The sequence below is a fragment of the Pezoporus occidentalis genome, unplaced genomic scaffold, assembly GCF_034315485.1.
Source record: "Pezoporus occidentalis ecotype Australia unplaced genomic scaffold, CSIRO_AGI_Poc_V1 ctg29, whole genome shotgun sequence".
NCBI lineage: Eukaryota > Metazoa > Chordata > Aves > Psittaciformes > Psittacidae > Pezoporus > Pezoporus occidentalis.
The window spans coordinates 341,290-365,555 of record NW_026914829.1 but is presented as its reverse complement, the minus strand read 5'-3'; the positions used below and the strand labels follow the sequence as shown (position 1 = coordinate 365,555).

General features: G+C 35.7%; 1 protein-coding gene across 8 annotated transcripts in view; it reads left to right on the top strand.

Moving 5' to 3' along the window:
- Positions 1 to 23,315, top strand: part of PHF3 (PHD finger protein 3) — a 50,910-nt gene extending 27,595 nt beyond the window's left edge. For 7 of the 8 annotated variants that reach the window (XM_062626105.1, XM_062626106.1, XM_062626109.1 and 4 more), the window contains 12 exons: positions 5,664 to 5,991; positions 7,184 to 7,361; positions 9,116 to 9,266; positions 9,381 to 9,537; positions 10,552 to 10,668; positions 12,644 to 12,775; positions 13,205 to 13,337; positions 13,861 to 14,056; positions 15,392 to 15,539; positions 17,023 to 17,112; positions 18,342 to 18,537; positions 19,944 to 23,315. In XM_062626105.1, coding sequence (XP_062482089.1) covers positions 5,664 to 5,991; positions 7,184 to 7,361; positions 9,116 to 9,266; positions 9,381 to 9,537; positions 10,552 to 10,668; positions 12,644 to 12,775; positions 13,205 to 13,337; positions 13,861 to 14,056; positions 15,392 to 15,539; positions 17,023 to 17,112; positions 18,342 to 18,537; positions 19,944 to 22,120 — 4,003 coding nt within the window. In that variant the 3' untranslated portion in view covers positions 22,121 to 23,315. Of the gene's footprint in view, positions 1 to 5,378; positions 5,559 to 5,663; positions 5,992 to 7,183; positions 7,362 to 9,115; positions 9,267 to 9,380; positions 9,538 to 10,551; positions 10,669 to 12,643; positions 12,776 to 13,204; positions 13,338 to 13,860; positions 14,057 to 15,391; positions 15,540 to 17,022; positions 17,113 to 18,341; positions 18,538 to 19,943 lie in introns of those variants that run through there. The other variant, XM_062626113.1, reaches the window with a different exon arrangement.
- The last annotated feature ends 951 nt before the right edge of the window (positions 23,316 to 24,266 follow it).

The following is a 24,266-nucleotide window of genomic DNA, read 5'->3' as shown; positions in this document are numbered from 1 at the left end:
AAGCATTGTGTCACCAAGAAAATTTGTATCTTTAATTTGTTGCTGTTATTTTGTGTTTTCCTGTTTGTTTTTGTTCTGCTGTTGCTTGGGATTTGATCATGCAGTTTCTGTGGTTGTACACTAAACTGGCCTTTTCAGAGCTCACAGAAAAATTAAGTGATGCAGGACCAGAGTTTTACTCTGCTTTAATATGGAGGAAAAGTTAGTAATATAGTAAAAGGCAGTTTGCTGGAAAGTGCAGGAGTTGATTTAGCAAAGATTCAGTATTCCTGATCTCTTGCATATGCATAGCCACTAAAAAGTTTCTGCACAGCTGTTATACAGAAAATTACTTTGTCTTATGGGTGAAGTTAAAAAAGAAACCTTAAAACTGCTTTTTCCTTTTGTAAACATCGTTGGGGTATTTGTTTTTTCAAAGTAGTGCTCATACTTTAGTAAACTATTTTGAAATCAGGCAATCATGTAAGTTTCATAGCCAGTACAAAAGAGAATGGCTAAGAAAGGAGATTAATGCTCCAAATTTATAACCACCCTTAAATTAAGTGTGCATATTTTTTCAGGGTGGGTGCATATAAAAGCAACTGAATCATTGTGACAACACTTCAGAAGAAACAGTCATTAGAATAATTATGATGCCTCAGTTCTAGTACACCTTTATTGGATAGTATATTTTATACTGCACATTATGCAAGATGTCATCAGTTTACAGTCATGGATGATGCTTTTAAGTTTTCTGCCCCTGTTACTGCTTTCTTCCACTGTGAAAGCCTTGCAACATTAAAAGCTATCAACTGTGTAACAGCTGTAGAAAAACTGTATGACCGTATAAACAAAATCACATTGTAATGTATAATTAGTGAATGGAAGGACTCAACTGTGGTTTGTATTTACAGCAGTGTCATTTTATTAGTAGATTTTTATAAAGATTATATTACTGTGCTTCAGTACAGGTAGGATTATTATTAACGCCATTAGGGATTCAAGCAAATGGATATCATGAGTTGTCTAAAATGCATAGTTTGATATTGCCCTTTTTTTTTTTTTGGCAAACACTTGTTTCACTTCAGCTGTGAATCAAGCCCATGCTACTTCACTAATGTGGACCATAAATGCTGCTAAACCTGTTACAAATATCTTACTACTAGTAATGTCTGTATTAGCTGAAGAAATAATTCCATGTAGTATCTGCTTTAACGTTGACTAGCATCAGTGCAGCCAAGATGCAGTTGTAATGTTAATACAACTTTACAATAGATGTTATGGAAGATAGATGAGTAGTGCCATTAATGGGGGAGAAAATGCAGACATGAGACATGCTTTAAATACTTAAGTTCTTTAAAAGCGTGTGAACGGTAGTTTTACTCCTCTTAGGTGTGTTTTTTGTCTAGGGTGTCATTTTGAATAGTTTGGCCTTTTTTTGAGATTTGAGTCCTGTTACAGTGTTTTCCCAAATGCAAAGGACTAAAGAGAAGCAATTCTTTCTGAAGTAAATTATTTTCTTACATTATCTTAGAATGCCCACACTGAACTATTCTGACAGCTTCCAATTTTTTGTATTTTATTTCATTCATAATTATAGCTTTATAACGAACAACTGTTTTATTAATATGATGGTTTCTGCCCATTTTAATTGTAAAATCTTATTTCATAGTAATGGATATCTCTGAAAACTTGCTTTTAATACATAAATAGAATGGTTTTTGCGTACATTTAATGTACATACATTTAAACAGTGGCTTCTATATTTTGAAGGTAAATCATCCAAGCCTGAGTTTTTTATCTAACAGATGAATTTAATTTAATACAAATAACACACCAAACAAAATCTTGCAATCCTAAGAGAGGTTGTGGAAAATTTGCATTATTTATCTCTTTTTATATATCATCCATTACTTTCTAATTTTAAGGTACATTTTTTCATGCCAATGCATGGATTACCAAGAGGATTCTTTAAAGAAATGAAACAGTAACATGTTGTATGCAAAGGTCCCAAGGTACTATAGTACTCTTTGCTGTCACCTGTCAGCTCTTTTTAATTTTTTTCTTAAAGTCTGGTTTTATATTCAAGTCCAGTGAAAACAATTCTGTTATTTAACATGGCATGATTTAACATTTTAAAAGACATTTTTCTTTCTCTTTCAGCTTTACATCTTCCAATCCAGCCTTACAACATGGGTAAAACTCCTGCACTTCAAACTTGAAGCAATCTACAATCAGAAACTTTGGTGTTTTCATAGTCCAAGATATCAGAACCTCTTCAGTCACAACTTTGACAGCTGTGCAAGAGGACATCCTTGATACTTCAAGCCAGGCTTCAGTTTCCCTTGACTTCCCTTTTTAGTTTTTAAGCATTGCCCATTACCCAATTATAATTGCTGTTACAAATCATAATTATGTTTTTTGTGCAGTTACATGGAACAGATAAAAATGTGAAAGTGGCCTTATGGTAAAAAGGATTATTTACATTACTGGTATAAAAATCGGTGTGTTCTCTTCTATCCTCAGAAGTTGTAGTCTTTTAGTTGACTAGTGTGAAAATATAAGTAGAAATAGTGAAGTTTTTAGGCAGGCAGCACTGGTATTCTTATTACCGTTTTGTATAACTAGGTTCAAGCAAGACAATTGTAAACACTACATCCTGTTTTATAGTACAGGCTTCATGGACATTTCCAGATTCTCTTTGTAGTCCTAGTTTCTGAATTCTGAAGCTTTATTGTGTGTGTTTAAATATAGTGTAATTGAAATCTTATTGTGAAGACTGGAATGAAGGCAAATAGATATTCCATCTCAATAGTTTGCCTAAGGTGGTTTGAATGACATCTGTCTGTCTTGGTGTATTCTTAGTGAAAAATGATCTTTTTGAGCTCAGTTCATTACGGGGGGGGGGGCTTTTTTTTTTGTTTTTTTTTTTTTTTGATAGACCTGAAAATAAAGATATAAGACTGGATGCCTATCCTGGTGCTTTAATTATATCATACACCATCACACATAGTGTGTGTGAGCTAAACTGAAAAATTACATGTGCTGTCAATTTAAAGTTGAAGGTGTATGCAGCATCTTGTGTATGTTAGTCTCTGCAGTTAATCTTTTCTGCAAATTTAGTCTGTTTTCTAAATATTAATGAAAATCTTGTTTTGGTTGCTAAGTGTTGCAGTCTAGCTTTCTCATTTAACAAAATAGTCTCCAATGCTTGAATTTCAAACTGGGGAAAAATACATACATTTTAAATAAAAATCCAAGTAGCAGTTGTGGCTTCAAGATGGTGTATTCTTGGTTTGCTTTTATTTTTGACTGAAAGTCATTCATTCATTGGTACAAGCAAGAAGCACTTTACTAATATGCTTTGATTTTTACTTCAGCTCTGCAGAAATTCATTTGGATTTTTGTAGCCATTTTCAGTGTTTCCAAAGCTTTACTAATAATTTCTTGCAATAATACAAGATACATTTTATATAACACATCCTGTTGTGGATCCTTACAATTGTGAAATAGGCACTCGTGCTGTATTTTCTGTCATCACGTTTGGCTCCAGCTTCTCAGAAAGGAGCAGTCATCTTTGTGCTGAAGTCCCATTGCTTCTATCTTGTTTTCCTGTTGTGTTTTTGGATGCTATGGTATTACTCTGGTAAAACCATTGGAAGCAGTTGTTCCCTAATGTTACCTTTCTTTTAAATTTACTTTGCTGGAACATGGATCTGAAAAGTTTGACATACTGACAAAACATGAAGGAAGGTCTCCCTTCCTAATTGAAGCTGCTAAGTAGATGGACAGTTTATTGTTTGCTAGTGATAAGTAGTACCACAAATGTACTTGAAGCTCAGTGGGGAAAAAAGAAAAGGAAAAAATGATAAAATAGTTTGTGAAGAAAACTGGATTGAAACCTTCTCCTTCAAATCTAGCAAACAGCATCACAGGCCAGTGAAGCTGGAAATGACTTTGTTCTCAAGCTGCTTGAGTTTTAAAACTTCTCAGACTTGTTTTGCATCAAAAGATTATTTACTTCAGCAGAATTTATTCCTAATTTATGTTGGGTAAGCAAGGACACAATATAACCACAACATACTATTCTCATTTCAAACATCTGCTGTTAGATAGTAAGGTTTTCATCTCTTGAGATACCAGAATTTCTTGACTACAATACTTGCATCAAACCATCTGCAGTGTTCATTTGCAGTTCTGGAGAAAGTTCCTCTAAGCACGTTGTGTAGTGTTTATATGGTTTTGCAAAGTAGGTAAGTCAGCAGATGGCAGATTCTAGCCTGAATAGGAACATACATAAATTAGGAATCATTTTCCTTAGACTCATCTTATGAAAGAGATTTATAGGCTATTGGATTAAAGGCACAGGGTTTACAGGTCGGTGTATTTAGCTTCTGGCTTATATTGCTGAACAACCAGCGTTTTATGAATTACTATGTAAGTATAAAACAAAAGCAAACCCAGGGATATAAAAGGAAAAAGAGAATGAATGGATAGTGCAAGAGATCTTCCTAGATCATTTGAAAGCAGATCTTTAGTAATGATGCCAGTTTATAAGAAAGGATTTAAAAAAAAAATAAAAAAATCATTACTGCCATATAAGTGTCCTGGAATCACTTTATTGAGGGGTCAACCTATGTGACTTTGAAATTTCACATCCCTCCCAAATTGTTCCACTGGCAATTGTACCTATCAGTGCAAGTATGTACTAGTGATACTTAAGGAAGTTTTCAAAATGCTTCCACAAAATAATCAGAAATTGTGGCTTTATTTTAGGCCAAGTTATCTTTACTTTGAAAATACTATCTGTACCTAAAGTTACTTTTACTATTAAAGTAATGAAGGACTTGAAGTACCTCTGAGATGAAGGGTGTCCTTTGGTGTTTGAAACATCCTTTAAATAGCTCTCAATAGCATAGCAACACAAAAGTGGCATGTACGTTGTTTAAAACAAACCAGTCACTGCAAGCTAGACAGATATAGTTGAAGGCTCCTGGTTCCATATTCACCAGTAAAAAGGAATTTTCTGTAAGTATTTCAGTAATAATGGTCTAAGCAATGTGATGTAAAAATAGCAACTAGTTTAGAATAGCTTGATGTTGCTGCATTTGTCATATTTTCAGAATGCTTAAATATCTTACTGATATGGAAGACTGCAGTAGGTATGGTGCAGTGGGTAGGATGGTGAGTGATCATATTTGAAGGAAGTAAAGGGTAATAGGACTTGGAAGGAACTTTCCAAACTTTTCAAACACAAGTTTACTGGTTTGGAGAGTATAGGTGTGTGTTTTTGGCTTTTGGTTTCTGTTTATTTTGGTGGGTTTTGTGGTGGTGGTGGTTTTTTTTTGTTTTGTTTTTTTTCCTTAATCCAGTCAGGAATTTTATTTATTTTTCTTTTAATAGTAGTCTGAAAAATCCTGTTGGTAGGATCTGGGGACAGGTTACAAAAACATGAGGTTATGATAGTCTCTTGGACTACTGCAAAAGGCAGAATGGCTTAAAAAGTGTTTCTCAGGAATTCTGTGCCATGTCGTAAGGCTGGAGATGGATGTAAAGCTACAAAGAAAATCCCTTCCCAGGTAAGAAAGAATTGTTGAGATGCACAAATCAAGTATGGTATGTTCTGCTCTAATTGTTGTATCTTCTTTGATTGTATGCTGACTTACCTCTTCTTTTGTTTTCAGGTTTATGGTAGGCTGTGGTAGATGTGATGATTGGTTTCATGGTGATTGTGTTGGACTGAGCCTTTCTCAAGCACAGCAGATGGGTGAAGAAGATAAAGAATATGTGTGTGTGAAATGCTGTGCTGAAGAAGACAAAAAAATTGAGTGTTTGGATCAAAGTGTACCAGATAATCAAGTGAAAACTGAAATCCACAGAGAAGAAAAAGAAAGTCAGTGTGAAAAACTGGGGATGTCGAAGCAAACACCTACTTGTAATCTGAATGCAACAACTGAAAAAACAAAGCAAGTGGAGGACACTGGGAAGCACAAAGTCAAAATCTTCAGACGGGTGTGTCTTATTTAATGCTTAAGATGCTGTTAATTATTGGGGGTAGAAGGAATTTCCTCCTAACCCCCTGCTATTTAAAATAATCACGTTTCAAACATTTTTGTGAATCTTAATTTCAAATTTCTCCATTATTTTTTTCAGAGTTACTTCATTTTCTAACTGGTTTGACTGTTTTTTAAAGATAGTGATAAACTCCTCTTATACCAAGCAGGGTTATGTGCACGTCGTATGCATGTGTGTATATATACCTATACATACTGGTGTATATAGAAAAGGTGAAGAACTTCATGCATTTTTCTTCAGATTTCTAAGCACTTCTACAGGATGTCTGTCAATTTGCTGTATGATATAAACTGCAGTTGTTTTAACTATATCTAAAGTGAGTCAGGCACTGACACAGGCTGCCCTGGGAAGCTGTTGGCTGCCCTGTCCCTGAAAGTGTGCAAGGCCAGGTTGGATGGGTCTTTGAGCCACCTGATCTAGTGGAAGAGTGTCTCTGCCCATGGCATAGAGGTTGGAACTAGATGATCTCTAAGGTTCTTTCCAACACAAACCATTCTATGATTCTGGGAATATGAAAACAGTATTTTAGCTTGGCTGTTTCAAGTTCAGTTTACATGCAGAAGAAAATGCCTAACGTTTTAATTGTGGCCTTTCTACTTTCTGTGTGTCTCATATTATTAGCCGAATGATAATTTGCAAGAGCAGTGAGATGGTTTTTTGTTACAATTCTTTAGAGGGTTTCAGTATATAGCATATTCCTCATAACTTAACCCAGTAAGCCTTTTTGTCTTTGAGTAGTAGTGTAATTCACGTAAGTACTGTGTTTAATTTTGGTTTACATGTGATTTCTAAACAGAAGTGACTTCCTGTGGTTACGTGGTTAAGGGGTGTTCATTCGTATCCCTGATCTTTTAAAATAACTGAAAACATACTGTTTTTCAACATGGAGTTTAACTGCAAATTGCCTGTGATGTGTTTTCAGCCAATATTTCAAAGTGGCTGTTAAGCAGTACTTTGCAGTAATTTGGGATATTCGGTAACCTTTTAGAAAATACTATACATACATCCAGGGAATTCATTATATGTTTTGACTTAGACTTTAAAAAAAATGTGGAAAATGTGTGGTAATTACATAGTTGTTCATTGTAGCATTCAGTAGCATGCTAACATATGTAAATGTTTACTTCAGGAGTCTGGTGATGGGAAGAACTTGCCAGAGTCCAGAGACTCAGATACGAGAAAAGGGCAACACATTCCTGCTCGAAAAGGATCACAAACTGCTGTAGTTCCTCGCCGGTCCCCTGAAGACAAAAATGAAAAAATAAGTAAAGAAACCCTTAGTGTGGTTGAAAAGTCCACAAAATCAGGTAGTGAGGTTTGGTAATGTACTTCATGCTGTAATTCTCATAAATGTACAGTGAAGGACAATGACTTTTATAATATTAGTTTTTCAAGCGCAAATAGTGTGAAGTGAAATGAATCTTGGCATCTATGAAATAATTCTTCTAAAATATGTTGCTTGAACTAGGAGGTGACAAAAAGATTTTACGATTATGATTTCAGAATATAAGTTAATCTAAAAATCCTTTTTAAACAGAGGAGAGATTTGGCAGTCTCATTTAGGACAGTTACTATAAAATTATTAATCAGCACATTTGTCTTAATCTCTTAACTGCTTTGAATTATGCTTATAGTGGAATTGTTTATTGCTAATCTTGCCCATAGCCTCCCCTGTGTTTTTGGAGAGTTGAAACTTTGCCAAAACGTTGCTGGCAGGTGGAGGTTTTCCGTTTTCCATGCCTCCCTCAGGCTATTAGTTTTAGTCCAGTTCTTCATCCTCCTCTTTCGGAGAAGATAAGCACAAAAATGCATTGAGCAACTAAAGCATTGTTAGAGCTGCTTTAATAAACAAGCCTATTATCTGAATACTTTAAATCACAGTGCAGAATGGCAAACTGGTCTAGGGTCAGTACTACCTTGCTGGCAAGGAGGGGAAAATCAGTAATTTTGATAGGGATCATAGTCAAAATAATGAGAGACTTGATGATCCAACCGCACAGTCTGCCCAACAGAAAAGAAAATCTGTCTTTATTAACTACTTGAAAACACAGTTCATTTGCATGTTGCATGTTTTACGTTGTACTCAGTGGCTGAAACTAATAATAAAGAAATAGGGTTTTTTTACCATCAAACACGTAAGTTAGATATTTATCAAGTCTTCAATTTGTTTCAGTTTTCAGAGCAGAAAGTAAATAAATTAATATTATTTCCCATTGCTTTCGTAAATAAAAAGCTACTGCTTTGTATTAATGACATTCACAGGCCGAGACAAGCAAGCTTTCAGTTTACATTCTGAAAATTTAAGTTTGAAGAAATTTGTTTTTTTTTGCTTTAACAGTTTTAATTTTATTAGAATTTTTCACTATTCATATAATTTGTGTCACAAACCTTATAATGGCCTTGTTTAAGAATGTCTGTTGCCTAATCAGAAACTCAGATTATTATAATTGAAATAATTCTGATGGCCAGCAGATACAGAAATGCTAAGTTTAATGAAAAATGCTATCTTAATGTAAAATTTGTGATGCTTATAATACATGCTTTCCAGATATTATTTCTCAGTATACTCATTTAAAAATTAATGTATGCCATTACAGAAATTCAGAGTCAAAATTCCCAAGTAAAATCAAGCTAATGAGCACTGGTCATCTTGGTTCAGTGTAGAAGAAAATACCTTTAGTCGAAGAGCAACAGTCCTGTTTGTTTCTTTTAAAGAAGTTTCTTTTGGATTAATCTAATTAAAACATACCTTTAGTCAAAGAGCAACAGTCCTGTTTGTTTCTTTTAAAGAAGTTTCTTTTGGGTTAATCTAATTAAAACAATATCCAAATAAAAAGACAAAACAAAACAACCAAAGAAACAAAGCGACAAAACACCCCCCCCCCCCCCCAAAAAAAAAAAAAAAAAAAAACAAAAACAACAACGAAACAGTCCATTCCTTTGCTTTTCCTTGAAGGTCACTTCTTAGCAGTTTAAAAATAAAACTTTATGACATCCTGCAACAGTAAAAGTTTATAGCAGTGGCTTGAGTAGCTTACAGTTTTTAACTGTGTTTTGGTAGGTACTCATGAGAAACAAGAAATTAAGAAAAAGAAAAATGAGAAAGGATCCTTTAGTGCAACACACCTGCCAGCTGTGCCAGCTTCCAAACCTTCTGCTGATCAGATAAGACAAAGTGTCAAGCAGTCTCTTAAGGAAATTCTGATGAAAAGGTAAAGATATATATAATTAAAGTATTAAATTACATTTGTAATAATTTTATTTCAGAAGTCAGAGAAAGTTATTTGGAAGCATTTGGTAATTTTTGCCGTTGTGTTCTCTCACAGATTGACAGACTCCAGTTTAAAGATTCCTGAGGAGAGAGCAGCAAAAGTTGCCACAAGGATTGAAAGAGAGTTGTTTTCTTTTTTTCGGGACACTGACTCAAAGTACAAGAACAAATACAGAAGTTTAATGTTCAATCTAAAAGATCCTAAAAATAATGTACGTATTATTTGTCTGTTGTGCTTTACATAAATCCTTTATTTGTTGTAGATTAAAGTCTCCTATGTACATACATTATTAATCCTTTCAGAGTTTATCTTGTTTGGTTTTGTTTTTTTAATTTTCCTCATCTGTTTGATGTCGTTTGCCTTATGCACATGGTGTTCCTTGTGTTCTTTTTCACCTGTTCCTCATCATTAATTCTTCAACTCCTTGCTCTGAGAGTACTTCTTATGATGGGATTTCAAAATGTAGTAGATACAGCTTGCCTAATGTGTTTGTCTTTATCTCTGATCTGTTGTCTTGGTGTCCCCACCTCCCTCCTTCACCCCCACTCCCAACTTTTGCTGCTTACTGCACATACTTTTGTTTCTGACCTGTAGCTTGTCTCACTGCTTTTTCATACCCACATTTCTCAAGTTTGGTCTTTGCTCTCTTTTCTGCTTTCTTTGAGCCCGTTATTCAGTATCATGCTTCCTCAGCTTCTATCTTTTGTCCTTTTATCAGTTATTCTGATCAAGTCGCTTTGTCTGCAGTATTTTACTATTGCAGTTAGCCAGCTGTAGATTGTATGAGTAGAATAAGTTCTGTCACTGGCTTCTCTTTGCTCATGCTGCTAAATTCTGTGGGTTTTTTTTACCCCAGGAATTTTGTTCAGTCAACAGGCAAAGACATCATCTTAGTACTAACTTCTTTCTGCTGTGTAATACTGGGGAGTTACTGCTGCCATGGGCATAAACTTACCTTCTCTTTTGGAACAGCAGTTAATTATGTGTCTGATCATTAATGTGTATAATGTAGATACAATCTGTTATGTAGAATAAATGTTGCTCTGGAACTGGGCTTTTTATGTTGCAAAATCTAGTACAGCTTCCTGCAGTGCGAGATAATTACAAAACCACAGTACCCATATAGCTGTACAGAGTATGTTGTTTGATGCTTCTCTGCTTTATTCCCAGCTGCAAGCTGTTTCTGTCTTGATAGCAATAGTGAAGCTTTTCTTCTATCTTCTAGATATTATTTAAGAAAGTATTGAAAGGAGAGGTTACTCCTGACCATCTAATAAAAATGAGCCCAGAAGAACTGGCTTCCAAAGAACTGGCTGCTTGGAGACAAAGAGAAAACAGACACGTAAGATTTGTCAACTTACATTGTTTATTTCACTGCTTAAGCATAACAAACTTCTACATACACTTAATGTGCAAACAGAAAAAACAGAATCCATGTTGCACAAAGCAACTCTGACTAATCAGGAAGATCTCTATAATTTATTTAGTATTCAAAACCCAAAGGGTTTGTTTGGGCAGAAGTAAAAGAAGTATAGTAAATTCCTGAAAGGGGGAAACCATGTGTTTTCCCTTGTTGTGCAACTTTGTTGTTTCTTGTTCTTCCTTTCTTCTGTCTCAAGTGTGAAGGCTTCTTTGTCATTATTTCTAACAAGTTTTTAAAGCTCTAGCTGGAGCTTTATAGATACTGGTTTCTTAAAAATGGAGAGAGATCTCTGTGGACAAACCAAACAGAACTGTTGTTTGCAACTTACATACTGATGGAGCATGACAGTTGGCTTCCCAAGAAGCAGACCTGAAGCTGGAAATCTAATCTGCCACTGTGAAAAGAGTTCAAAGGAGAAAAAAACCCACTCACACCCCAACCCAAAAAAAACCTCCAACAAAATGAGCAACAATCCCTAACTGCAAAAAAAGGCCCAAACAAGTTTCAAAAACCAAACTCCCCCCAAGAAAACAAACCAAAACAGAAAACCCAAACAAAAAATATGCCACCAAAAAGTCCCCAACAGAGTTTACTAGGTTAGTTTGGGCATTAATTTTCTTGAAACAGGAAGTCTCACTGTATCTGTAGCTGTGTTAACAGCTTAGAAGGACTAACAGGAATATGAGGAGCTATATTATTTTTATAGAACATCCTTTTTTCTTAGTACCCTATTTATTGTGCAGTTAATCCAATTATAGTTAACTGCAGCTGCTCAGAAATGCCTGGTTTATAGCAGCAAGTTTTGTAGCTTACCAAATCTGGATTTGTGTTGGCAAAATCTTTTGATATTTGTATGTTGCTTCTTAGAACTGAAAGGCACAAAATTTGGGTAGTGTTAACTGGCATGCATTTTGGTTTTGCTCATCTTATGTAGTACGTCTTTGTTACACTTACTTTTATAAACATTAATAAAATACTGAAAACAGACCACACAAAACAATATTCCACTGCTGTGAGGAATAGCTTCAAAACAAAAGTGTATGCTGCTTGAAAATTGCTGAAGGGGGTCCTAAATGTTTCAGAGAAATACTTCAAAATTTCTAGAAGTTGAAATGGAATATGGTGTGTGAAACAAATAACAATGTATCATTTGATGGTACTTTTCATTTTATTTAAGCAAGACTTTGAGAGTGCTACATACTAATCTTTTTAAAAGTTTCCCTAGCAATGTTCTAGAGTAACTGTAAGTATTTGGCAGACAGATAAAACAATCATAGAATCTTGTTTCCTTGTAAAACCAGGCTTAAAATACTGGGGACTGCCAAAACAAACTGTTTCTGGTTTAAGTAGAACTGTGCTTCAAGAAACAATTTTATAAATACTGGTTTATGTTTAATTTTTTGCAACAGAGCAAAGCAGCAGTACTGATCAGAATTAACATATTCATTACCTTAATATTTTTAAATGTTTGGGTTTTTTTTGAGGCAGAGTGTTAGGTTTATGTACTGAAAAATGAGCTATTGAAAAAAAATTGAAAAGTACACAAATCTTTATGTCCTACATTGTCCCTACTGTTATGGGAATAGAGTTGATGTTTTTTTCTTCTTTAGCTGTTGTAAATTCAGGATTGCCTATCTTTAATTTTAGTGTCAAAAGTCTCCTTTATGGCATGGTTAAATACATGACCAATAAGCACTTGCTGCACTGTAAGTCAGCTTAAAATGGCTGCTTGTACATTTGCTTTATGAAACTATTTGACATTTGCAAAGTAAGGTTATATTCTTTTTTCTGTATGTGGTTTCCTAATTGTAATCCTATATTTTGCTGGTATATATGTGGTATTCCAAATTTTATTGTATAGAATTAAATACATGTAACTTCTTGGCTTTTACAGACAATTGAAATGATTGAGAAAGAACAGAGGGAAGTTGAAAGAAGACCTATCACAAAAATTACTCACAAAGGAGAAATAGAAATTGAAAGTGAAACACCAATGAAAGAACAAGAGGAAGCCATGGAAATTCAGGTAGAAAAGAAAACATGGCAACAAAGTGTATTCAGTTTGTAGATAGTATGGTTGTAAACTGGTCTGTGTATGATTTTGTTGTTTAGATTCGTGATTATATGTTAGATCTGATTTGAGTTTAATTTTTCTTTTATCCTTGCTTACTTTCACATCCGGGCCTGGTGGTTTTGTGTCCATCACTGTATGATGAATACTGGCAATAGTAGAAAATATTTTATATCTTACCTAAAAAATATTTAGGAATACCAATTCATTCTTTTAATGGATCTGTAGATTTTGGGATAATCTTTTAGGCTATACAGGTGAAGGAGGGGTTTTATGTCTGAAGGGAAGAAAATGCCATAAAATATTTAAGCAACGTGAAGGGCAATATTAGGATTATTAACAGAAGAAAAAAAGGCTAACAGAAATTTGTTTAACTTCTCCTAGGAACCTCATACAAAGTTGTTTGAGAAGTCAGAGGAAGCTGAAAAACATAAGGATATAAATGAATCTGCATCTCCAGATACCACAAGTCAACATAAAAATCATCTCTTCGATCTTAACTGCAAAATCTGCATAGGTAATTTTGAAAGCATGTCAAAATAAATACGTCATACATGTGTAATGCTTTTCAGTCGTAAATCTCTGTGTACCTCAGGGATGTAAATAAATGTGGGTTTGTTTTTTTTTTTCACTAGTTTGCTGACAAAGATGTAGAATCATAGAATAGTTAGGGTTGGAAAGGACCTTAAGATCATCAAGTTCCAACCTCCCTGCCATGAAGAAGTGTTTTACTTCATAATTTACGAAAGAGACTATTAAAATGACGGGCTATGAGCATAAACTTGTCTTCTATTAAAAAAAAGACTTCACAGAAGAAAATCCCTTTAATGGGTGTACATACTCTTTTTAATTCCTCTTTATCATATCCCAGTAGTGGCAATATTTATGTATAATATTGTATAAATATGTATAGAATTTAGTTTATGCTGCCCCACTTCAATGGCAATTGTAGTGGTTTTGATGCATCTTCCGTGTCTTTGAAGGAAATCCTCTTGTTTCTTCAATAAAAAATAAAAAGCATTGCATTTCTTTCCCTGCAGGACGAATGGCACCACCTACTGATGATCCTTCTGCAAAAAAAGTGAAAGTATCTGTTGGAGTTGCACGAAAGCAATCAGACAATGAAGCAGAGAGCATTGCAGATGCGCTTTCTTCAACATCAAGTATTTTAGCTTCTGAATTACTAGAAGATGATAAGCAAGACTCATCAAAGTCATCATTCACACCTCTTCCAAAGTAAATTAAAATGTAGAAACAGTATTTTTAAAAGAAAGAGTCTTGTTAAGCTATTATGACTAAGGCCAATCTTTTAATGACATTTCAGTAATCCATTTGTGTACTTGGAACTTGTACACCTCTGTTTAGGAATGGGATTCTCTTCTGAAGTAAATGATGCTGTGCATTTATATAAATAATACTTCATATATTGTTGTGATTATAAACTTCTAATTGCCACGTTGTCTTTTGGGGAAAAGTAAGCTACCTTATGTTTTATGGTGCAAAAAGATCTAAAAAGGCACATGAGTTCATATTAAAAAGTCAGGATATAGATTTTATATTTTGCTGTTAAGGAACATTGAATATACAGTTCTGCATTTGAATGTGTGTGTGTGATTCTATATATAAGGCTAGGGAATTTGAGATTGCTCTAAACAGAGCATTTATGCTGATAAATCAGGCCAGTTTCAAATCCTAAAGCAACGCTTTTCTAGAAATGACAGTTAACAGCAGCTTGTTTGATGTTTTGCCATGTTTTCTGCCTATTCTGTCTTTATTTTCTTCCACACTCTACTCTGCTAAAGAGGAAATTTCATTTTACGAGGCTGTTTTTTTTCTGGTTTGAGGGAAGGTCTTCTAGAAAAGAATTGATTCCCAGTTATTTAGAATTGACCAGAGTTTGTGCTGAAATTCTGCCTTTCTCAGGAAAGTGTGATCCTTTACCGAGGACAGTGGACTTCTGAATAACTTGCAGAAGTTATTTTGAATAAAGATGAAGATCTTGCTGAAGATTCAAAGAAGCAGTTTCTAGTGTAGACAGAAAGAAATGTGCTGTGTTACTGTAACAGCACATCTGGCACTGCTAGTGGCTAGCTTAAAACCACTAATAGTGTACCTAGGATATTTTGATATTTAGGAGGAGGCAATCACAGAAGCTGTGGAAATAATGCATGGGTGAGAAGAGATGAGGAAACAGCTTGTGGGACAAGGCTGGGGAAGGGGAATGCAGGTATTCAGGTCATGGACAGACAATATTGCAACAAAATGTGGGAACTAGGAAAGCAGGGTTGAGGGTAGACCAGCAGGCAGTATGTTGCTTCCTTTCCATTCTTAAAAGGTACATTAGTGAACTAATGTGCTGCTTATCTGACTGTCCTTGTAATTTGTTTCTACTCCACTGGAAGATGAGAAATATGGTTGTATGCCTATCTCTTTTCATTGACCTTCAAGTAGGCTTAACGGAAAAAGAAAATTCTTAACGCCACATCATTTATTCTGGAAAGGAAAATGATGATTTATATTATCTTGTAGGTTATGTTGTAAACAAAGTGATTTTTGTTTGTCTTTTTTTAGGTCAGAAACACCTGGTACTGTGGAATGTGAAAGCCTGTTTCTGGCACGCTTGAATTTCATCTGGAAGGGTTTTATCAATATGCCTTCAGTGGCAAAGTTTGTCATTAAGGCTTATCCAGTTTCTGGCTCTTTTGAGTATTTAACAGAGGTATTTATATTTACTGCAAAGAATGAACAGTTTATTTACTTCAACAGCCTGTTTACATTTTAGGCTAATAATAGTATCATAATGAAATGCAGTGAAGCATGATCATTGTACTGAGTAAAGTATTTGTGGGAGGGCATTGGTTAGGGTATGAATTTGCAGGTAAAGTGTTTTTCAGTTTGTCCTACATGGACCCCAGGGGTCATCAATGTTCAAGTTCTTTGTATTTTCCTCTCATCTCACTGTAAAATGTTTTTTGAGGAAGAGCATCTGTATTTCAAGAGCTGGTTTTGTAAAAGTTGAACATTTTTTTGTTTATTATGGAGCATCTTCTATAGTTTAAAGTAGCAGGGAAGATAGGACAAAATTGCTGCTGACGCAGCCTTGGTGGCATCCCTTTTCTGAATTAGAGGCAAGAAAATTGTAGCTGAGTTTTGAATTCAAATCAATAAGCAATTCAATACCAATTCTTTGTAAGAAAAGTGTCTCCTGGTGTTTTGTGTTGGCAGTGTGAGAAATCTTTTCATTGTCTACAACAGAAACCTGTGTAAGAGGGTTTAATTTTTAAAGTTTTGCCTATCTGGTGGCAATTCTGGTCTTAACTTTCCATTGTGAGACTAGATTGCCCCTGTAACAAAAAAAAATAAAGTTAATCTATGTAATGTCTTTCAGTGTCTGAGAGACAGGAAGAGAATGCAACTGCTTGTAATAGTTTTATTATTAAAATAGTTATATTCATGTCAGAAACTAAAGAGAACTCATAAGGCTCAGTGTTCCTTCCTGCCAGGGACAGAGGTTGCATTAGCTTTCTAATGGAATGGTCTTCTACTAATATGATTGTCTTTGCCATAAACCTTCAGTGAAAGTGCAGGAGATACAGTACCTTTTAATACTGAAGGATTGTTTTACGAACATGATGTTCTTTTCAAAACTCATCTGCTGTATTAAAAAACATATATTTTTTTCCTGAAGTGTTCCTAAATGACATGAAAGTCTGGTTTTGTTGCTTATGAATAGTGAACTTAGCCATATCCCAGAAGAAATTTATGTCTATATGCACACATGTCTAGGTTATTTTTTTCCCCTACTGATTAAGATTTTGAAGGTTTATTATTTACATAGGTGTGGGCCTGTCATAGCAGCTTGATATTGTGGATCGTACAGATAACTTGAGTGTTTCCAGAGCACAGTACACTTGTTTGCGGTTAACGTTACTGAAATAAATAATTTTGTAAAGGTATAGATGAACAGTATTGAACGGTAACTGATTTAGTACAGATCAGTGACTTTGCACTAAAAATCTTAATTTAAATATCCCAAAGTTAAATCAATTTGCTTCTACTGTTGTAACTTTTACTGAGATTTTAAAATTATAATTTGAGAACCAAAAGAATTAAATATGTTTTGAATATATGAACATATACTGGATGAAGGATTTACCACAATCTGTATGTTGGATTCAGATTTCTCTTGTCTTTTCTCATAGGATTTACCTGATAGTATTCAAGTAGGTGGCAGGATATCTCCTCACACTGTCTGGGAGTATGTAGAAAAAATCAAGGCTTCGGGGACCAAGGTAAGAATTTTACATTTTGGAAGGCTTGTGGTTTAACATACATCATATTTGCCCTCAAGATCTTGGTCTTTTTCCCTGGCACATTTGCAAAGTACATGATACTTCAAGGACTGACAGTTAATTGGATGGATGGCAGCTGGTAGTGTTTATTTTCTCACTATCTAACCTTAACCTTTCAACTGCTGTTTGAGAATCCTTGTATTCCTTTGAGACAGTAACTCATCGTGGATGATTGGACACCATGTCTTAACTCTTACCCATTTGTTTTGGTACTGTTACAGTGCACAAAACCGTCTCGGTGGGCCTCTGCTGAACTTGTCCCACTGTGTGCAGCTTGTCCTTGTGCTGGGGAGCCCAAAACTACATGGTGTTCTCCAGATGCGCTCTTACAAGAGCTAGCTAGATAGAAAGAATCATTTCCCTTGGCCCCATGGCTGCTTTGGTTTTGTCAGCCAGCATGCAGTTCTCATTCTTGATGTGGACGCATTGCTGGTTCATACAGCTTGTCCTCCAGCAGCATCCCCCCATGTCCTTTTATGCCAACCTGCTTTCAAGCCAGTTAGTCCCCCAACCTCTCCTGGTGCATGGGGTTACTCCATCTCAAGGCACAAGATTTTGTTTGCCCTTGCTGACCATGTCAAAGGTCAGCCCAATTTCTGAGCCTGCTGAGTCCCCTCTGAATGGCAGCCAGCCCTTCAGCATATCAGCCACTGCCCCTGATAAGGTCCCATCTCAGTTTTGAAGGATGTCTGCTGTGCCATTTTCCAGATCATTAATTAAGCCATTAAATAGCATCAGCCCCAGCTAGGTTGTAGTTCTGGGATCTGAACACTAGGTCTTCTCCCAGTGTTAACGAGTATCTTGACACAATAAGACTACAAAATAAAGCTTTCTGGTAATGTTAGGACTGGGGAGAGAAACAATTAAGTGGAAGCTGACATTCTGCCCTAAAACTTGGTGTTTAGCTGGCTGATAAAATGTTGGCTTTTTTTGGTGTTACATGCTGTAATTCTTTTTGTTACACTAAATGCTTTTTATTTATTTTCTCCTGTTTTCCTTAGTTATTTTTGGCCCTATTTCTGCTGCTTCTGTCTCCTCTGTTTTCTGCTTTTTTGAGGGAGGCTTTTTTTCTCCTCTGAACTGTGCTTTTAAATAAAGAGCAGTTACTAAACCAGTTAAAATGTCATAGAAAAATGCATCTGACCATCTTTTTCTCTTTTTGTTTACAGGAGATCTGTGTAGTTCGCTTTACCCCAGTAACTGAAGAGGATCAGATATCCTATGCGTTATTGTTTGCCTATTTCAGCAGTAGAAAGCGTTACGGTGTAGCAGCCAATAACATGAAGCAGGTGAAAGATTTGTACCTCATCCCTTTAGGTTCCTCAGATAAAGTCCCACATCATCTTGTGCCTTTTGATGGGCCTGGTAAGTACAGCTTGGAATTTGGAACTTTATAATCATAATGCTACTTAACAAGGTTTACAACAGAACTATAAGAGAAATTAAATTTAAAAATGCCACCTGTTCTGTTTAAACATGTCTTGAGTTTTCCATAGTAATATATTAGGTTTCCTGAAAAAGCATTAATTTTCCATTTTAAGATTATTCTGTTACTTTATTGTTGTCAAAAAATTTACTGTGCATAACTTTGTTTCATGTTTACTGCATTCTTCTCTAACCTATGTGGCTTTGTAGGTTACAGTCCCAGTAAATTCAGTAATGCAAGTGAACCATGGCAGTAGTCATACTGAGTTCCAAATTGATACTGTGACTTTAAAATAGCATTTTTCATTATTTGAAAAGTACTAATTCCTTTTTTCTCAAGTGTCCCAAACTTTCAAAAAAGTAAAAATAAATTTAAAAAACAAATAGGCAAGGAATGAAAGATCCTGAAGTGGCTCTCAGTTATTCTGCTTGCACCCAACTTATTTTGTATCAGTTTACATTGGTTATAAAAATTTGTGGTTGATTTTTTTTTTTTTTTTTTCTTCTGAGATAGGTAGGGCTGAAACAAAGAGGGGATGAGGGACAAGAGGTAACAGCCTCAGTCTGCAGTTGGGAAGGTTTAGATTGGATATTAGGAAAAATCTTTTCACAGAGAGGGTGCTCAGGCATTAGAACAGGCTGCCCAGCGAAGTGGTGGAATCACCATCCCTGTAAGTGTTCAGAAAACGTACAGATGAGGCCTTTAGTGACATGGTTTAGTGGTGGACTTAGCAGTCCTGGGGTAAAGGTTGGACTTGATGATCTTAAAGGTCTTTTCCAGCTTAGCTGATTCTGTGATTCTTTTTTGCAAGAAGCTAAATTATACAGAACAGAATACATAGTGAAGAGATGGCTAATAGTATACCTTGAAACACAGTGCCTTCCTAGAATGAGCGAAGCATTTTGGGAAGTCACTGTTGGTAAATCTTTAAGGAAGTATTTCTAACAGAAATTGATGAGGAGACACTGTGGTTGCAAGTGTGTTCTTTACCTTTTTCTTTTTTTTGCCTCTTGTGCTTTGCTACCACTGTTACCAGACTGTAGCCTTGTTAGACTAGCATGAAGTTTAACTTCTGTGTTTTTTCTTATGTGACTAGATTTCCTATGTAACTGTCTCATATTCTGTATTTGGAAGTTATAATGGGCAATATAATTCTTAAAGCAATTTTAAGTTGCAGTGTTTGAAGTCATAATTTTTATGTTGGAAATGTAATTTTTATTGTTTGTTGTGTTTTAATCTTAAAATGAAGACTTCCTATAATGTATTATAAGAGTATGGGGTTATTTTGTTAAAACAATTGCCTTAACATAAGGAGATGATAAATTGCTGTTACAATTTTGTACAGGGATTGAAATACATCGACCAAATTTATTACTGGGATTGATAATTCGCCAGAAAATGAAGAGGCAGATTACTGCTGTTGCAAGTGTGACTGATAGTTTTGTTGATGAAACTTCTGAAAGTACCTTGAGTAACTTGCCACCAGAGAAGAAAAGCAAGCCAAACAAACCTGAAGTCTCTCATCATGAGTTGACAATAGAAGAAGAAGAAGAAAATGATTTTTTTAATTCCTTCACAACTGTGCTACACAAGCAGAGAAATAAACCTCAGCAATCTGCTATAGAAGACGTTCCAGCAGTTACTGAGCCATTGGTGGAAAGTACCAAACATGAACCGCCAAAGCCTCTCAGATTCCTTCCTGGAGTCCTGGTTGGATGGGAAAATCAGCCTTCTACTCTGGAGCTCGCAAACAAACCGTTGCCAGTGGATGATATTCTTCAAAGCCTGTTGGGTACGACAGGGCAGGTATACGAGCACAGCAAGTCAGAAACAAGTACTAGTGAAGATATACCATTATTAAATGAACAGCCAACCTTAAAAGAAGAAAACATGGATGTTACTGATGTAACTACTGAAGTTGGTGAAGCAAAGACTGGTTTGGATGATCTACAAGAATCCACTGACACTGCTGTAACTGTGGATGCAGCAGCTGTAGGGACCTCAAGTTCTGCAAGAAGTGCTGCATCTTTGATAGGGCTGAGTCTTAAGGGAAAACCTCCAGATGTCTCCACAGAAACATTTTTAGCAAATTTATCTGCTCATTCACAGAATAAAGAAACTGAAGAAAGTAAAGAAAATGACCCAAAGCAGCAGTTAACTGACAAGGATAATAACGCTGCACAGGAAGTTAGGACCACAAATTCCAGCTTTTCTTCCTCATCAAATGCAGGGAAAAAGCCCAGTGAGAGCAATATTAATGTAGGCACTGCTGAAGGTACCACTGCTAATACCTCTAAATCATCACCATTTATTAATCTTAAGAGAGACCCACGACAGGCAGCTGGACGGAGCCAGCAGACCAATGCTTCTGAAAACAAGGAAGGAGAAGTTAGCAGAAATGAAGACAGACAGAATGCTTCAGGAAGTGATCAAACAGAACCAGAGAATAAGCAGTCTTCTGGAGAAGTCAGTGTAAACCTGTATCAAAGCGATGCACAAACCGGTGAGACACAGTACAGTTCAACTGCAGCAAAAGCAGATAACACAGTTGCATCACAAGCGGAAGATACCAAACACTTACAGGAGGATGCAGTGATGCAAAACATTGAAACGCTGAACTCATTTAGAAGAGTACCAACAGCAACTTCATCTCATTTTGAAACCGAAAACTCTTCTCGGTCTGAATTTATTTCCAATGTTCCAAGCTCTATTGCAAGTGCTAGCTTCTCGTCTGTCAGACCTCCACAGCAGAATTTTCAGCATCCTAAATCTAATCCACCTGGATTTCAGTTTCAGGCTCCTGCACCTAATAACTTCCCTCCACAAAATAACCCTATGTTTGGATTTCCTCCTCATTTACCACATCCGCTTCTTCCTCCTCCTGGCTTTGGCTTTCCTCAAAATCCTATGATGCCATGGCCAGTAGCTCATTTATCAGGTCAGCCACCACACTATGCCGGACCCATTGCACAAGGGCTACCAGTGGCTCACAAACAATCACGATTTATGGGGCCAGAAAATTTTTTTCAGAGTAAAGACAATAGGAGACCAGAAAGACGCCACAGTGACCCTTGGGGCAGACAGGAACAGCATCTGGAGAGAGGGTTCAATAGAAGCAAAAATGATCAACATAGACAAAGATTTTACAGTGATTCCCATCACCAAAAGAAAGACAGGCATGAAAAAGAGTGGAACAATGAAAAATACTGGGAGCAAGATTCTGAAAGAAATAGACGCAGGGACAGAAACCAGGAAAAAGAGAGAGATAGGAAGAGTAGGGAGGAAGGCCAGAGAGACAAAGAAAGATTGCGATCTCCACATAGTGATAGGGCTGCTGATGGAAAAAGCCCCAGAGAGACTAGAAATCCAGAAAAAAAGGCAGAGAAGCCTAAAAGTGAAGAACAGCCTCATGAAAAAGATAAGGAGAGGGAGAAAAGCAAAGAGAAGCATAGAGAACGAGACAGTGAAAAGAACAGAGAGAGACATAGGGACCACAGTGACAGAAGTAAAAGCAAAAGGTAAAAAGATGCAGGCAGTCTTTTAGAATTTTATTTAAATAAACTGTTAAGAGTAATGTCGTAAAACTTTGTATAAAACAAAAGAAAAAGCCTGCTAGGATTGTGCCATCTTTTTTATTCTGTGTTGGTGTTTTGCAGAAACAAGTCTGTGTTTTGGTACCACTTGGTGTACCAATACTCATCCTTTTTTTCATTATACCAACTATCGCTAGAAGTAGGAGTTTAATATTTTTAAAAATTTTACATTGCTGTATATTCAAAATTTTAAAGATTTATTAATATGCAATAAAGGCTTAGAAGTTTTCTTAGCTGATGAAGTTGGCTTTAGTCAAGTCTGCAATATAGTTGCTGCCTTTGGTAATTTGTGCTCTCTTCTGTTTTAAGATGCTTGGATAATTTTAAAGGTGAATTTCATACAATAACCTTTTTAAATTGCACTGTTTTTAAAGACTGTAGCAGAGCCTCAGAATCCACACACATTACAACAAAATTGAACATGCTTGGTGGTGTAAAGAGTTTTTTGAATTATTTGGTAGTACAATAAAACAATTCAAGTGTGTTTCATTCGTTTTTCAAGTATTTCCTAAGCATCTGAAGCAGTTTGTGACCAGAAATTGGAAGGCTGAGCTGCTCAAATGTTATTGCTTTCAATGGCACTCATTTTAATAAGAAAGCATTTTTAACCTGAATTCTTAAAAATATGATTTGTAGTAGTAAATTCATTTCTCCCAGTATTTCCCATGCTTCAAAAACTTGAATACTTAAGCTTGTACATTACTTTGTGTTTTGCTATCCTTTTTACTGTAAAATGTAAATATTTTAAGGGATATTTTGATTCTAAAATGATAAAACTTTCTCACATGCTGTGTGTGTTTGATTTCATAGGTGTGAAACTGTAGGCTAAATGAATACAGGAGGCTGAGTTACAGAATGCCAGATTTGTTGTATGCTTCATGGCTTGGTCATTTCAAATTTTGGGGGGCAAAGGGAGGGAGGAGAAGGGCATTGGGACTTATAGTAAATTGATATTTTGCAGTGACTGCTATCCACTGATGCAAGCCAGAAAGCCAGAAAAGGTGCAAACCTGAAGACAAACTAAGATGTCCTGCTCTTACACTTCTTAAAATACACTGGTCATTTTGTTGAGTCTGTCAGAAACAACAGAAATATTCCACCATATAAAGGAAAACTTATTTGTTGTTCTGGTTTTCAGTGTTTTGGTTTTTATTTTACTTTGAGTACATCACTTTATGTACTGATGTAGCATTTGCACTTTGCTGCAGAAACACCTCTTCTTTCCAGAAAGGTCTTTCTAGTTTAACAGCATACTAATTGTTAGTTTTAATTATGAATACATTTTAAGGTAAAATTCCATTTGGATACCTTGCAGGTAGCTTCATTGTCAAACTGACTAAAATGAAAAATCTTGCATGGAATAGAGGGGTGGTAGAGTGTTATTAGGTAATGCTTCTAATAGTTGAGAAGATGCATAAAGAAACATTCTCAGTTTTTGGAAACTAGAAACAATATTACACTTTTATAGCTTAATAACATGATGTGATTAAATTAGTCTTTTCCAAATGTATTCCATGGTCTATATGGCAGTAGTGCCATTGAATATATCTGGCAGTATTATGCATGTGTTCTTTAAATATTTACATCACAGTTTTTTAGGCGTAGAAGTGCATCAAAGCATTGTTTTGGTTTTTAGAAGAAGTTTTAAAATCAGTAGCTCTGTTTGTAAAGGTTTTCTTTTAACCTCTTCCAAAGTAGTCTATTTCTCGTCCACTGGTGATCCATTTCTCATATTCACATTCATTTGCGCTTCAAAACTAAACTGGGAGCAGTGAAAATTGCAACTGTCTGTACAGAAGGGATGGGAATGCTTTCTAACAGAACTACCAGAAATAGTTTATTTGGAAAGACTATGTAAACATTTTCCAGGTTTGCCAAGTGCTTTGCTACCTGCCTTGTGTGTGTAGAATCCAAAAAGAGTCACAGTAAATCAGCTTTTGAGGGAGAGTTTTGTTAAGATTTTAAATTAACAAGCAGCAACAGTTTCCAGGATTTGGTCCTAGAATGGGAATAAATCCTGTAAGTACAGGAATAAAGGATTTTGTCTTCAGTCACTCTCCTTCCAACACTCGTAT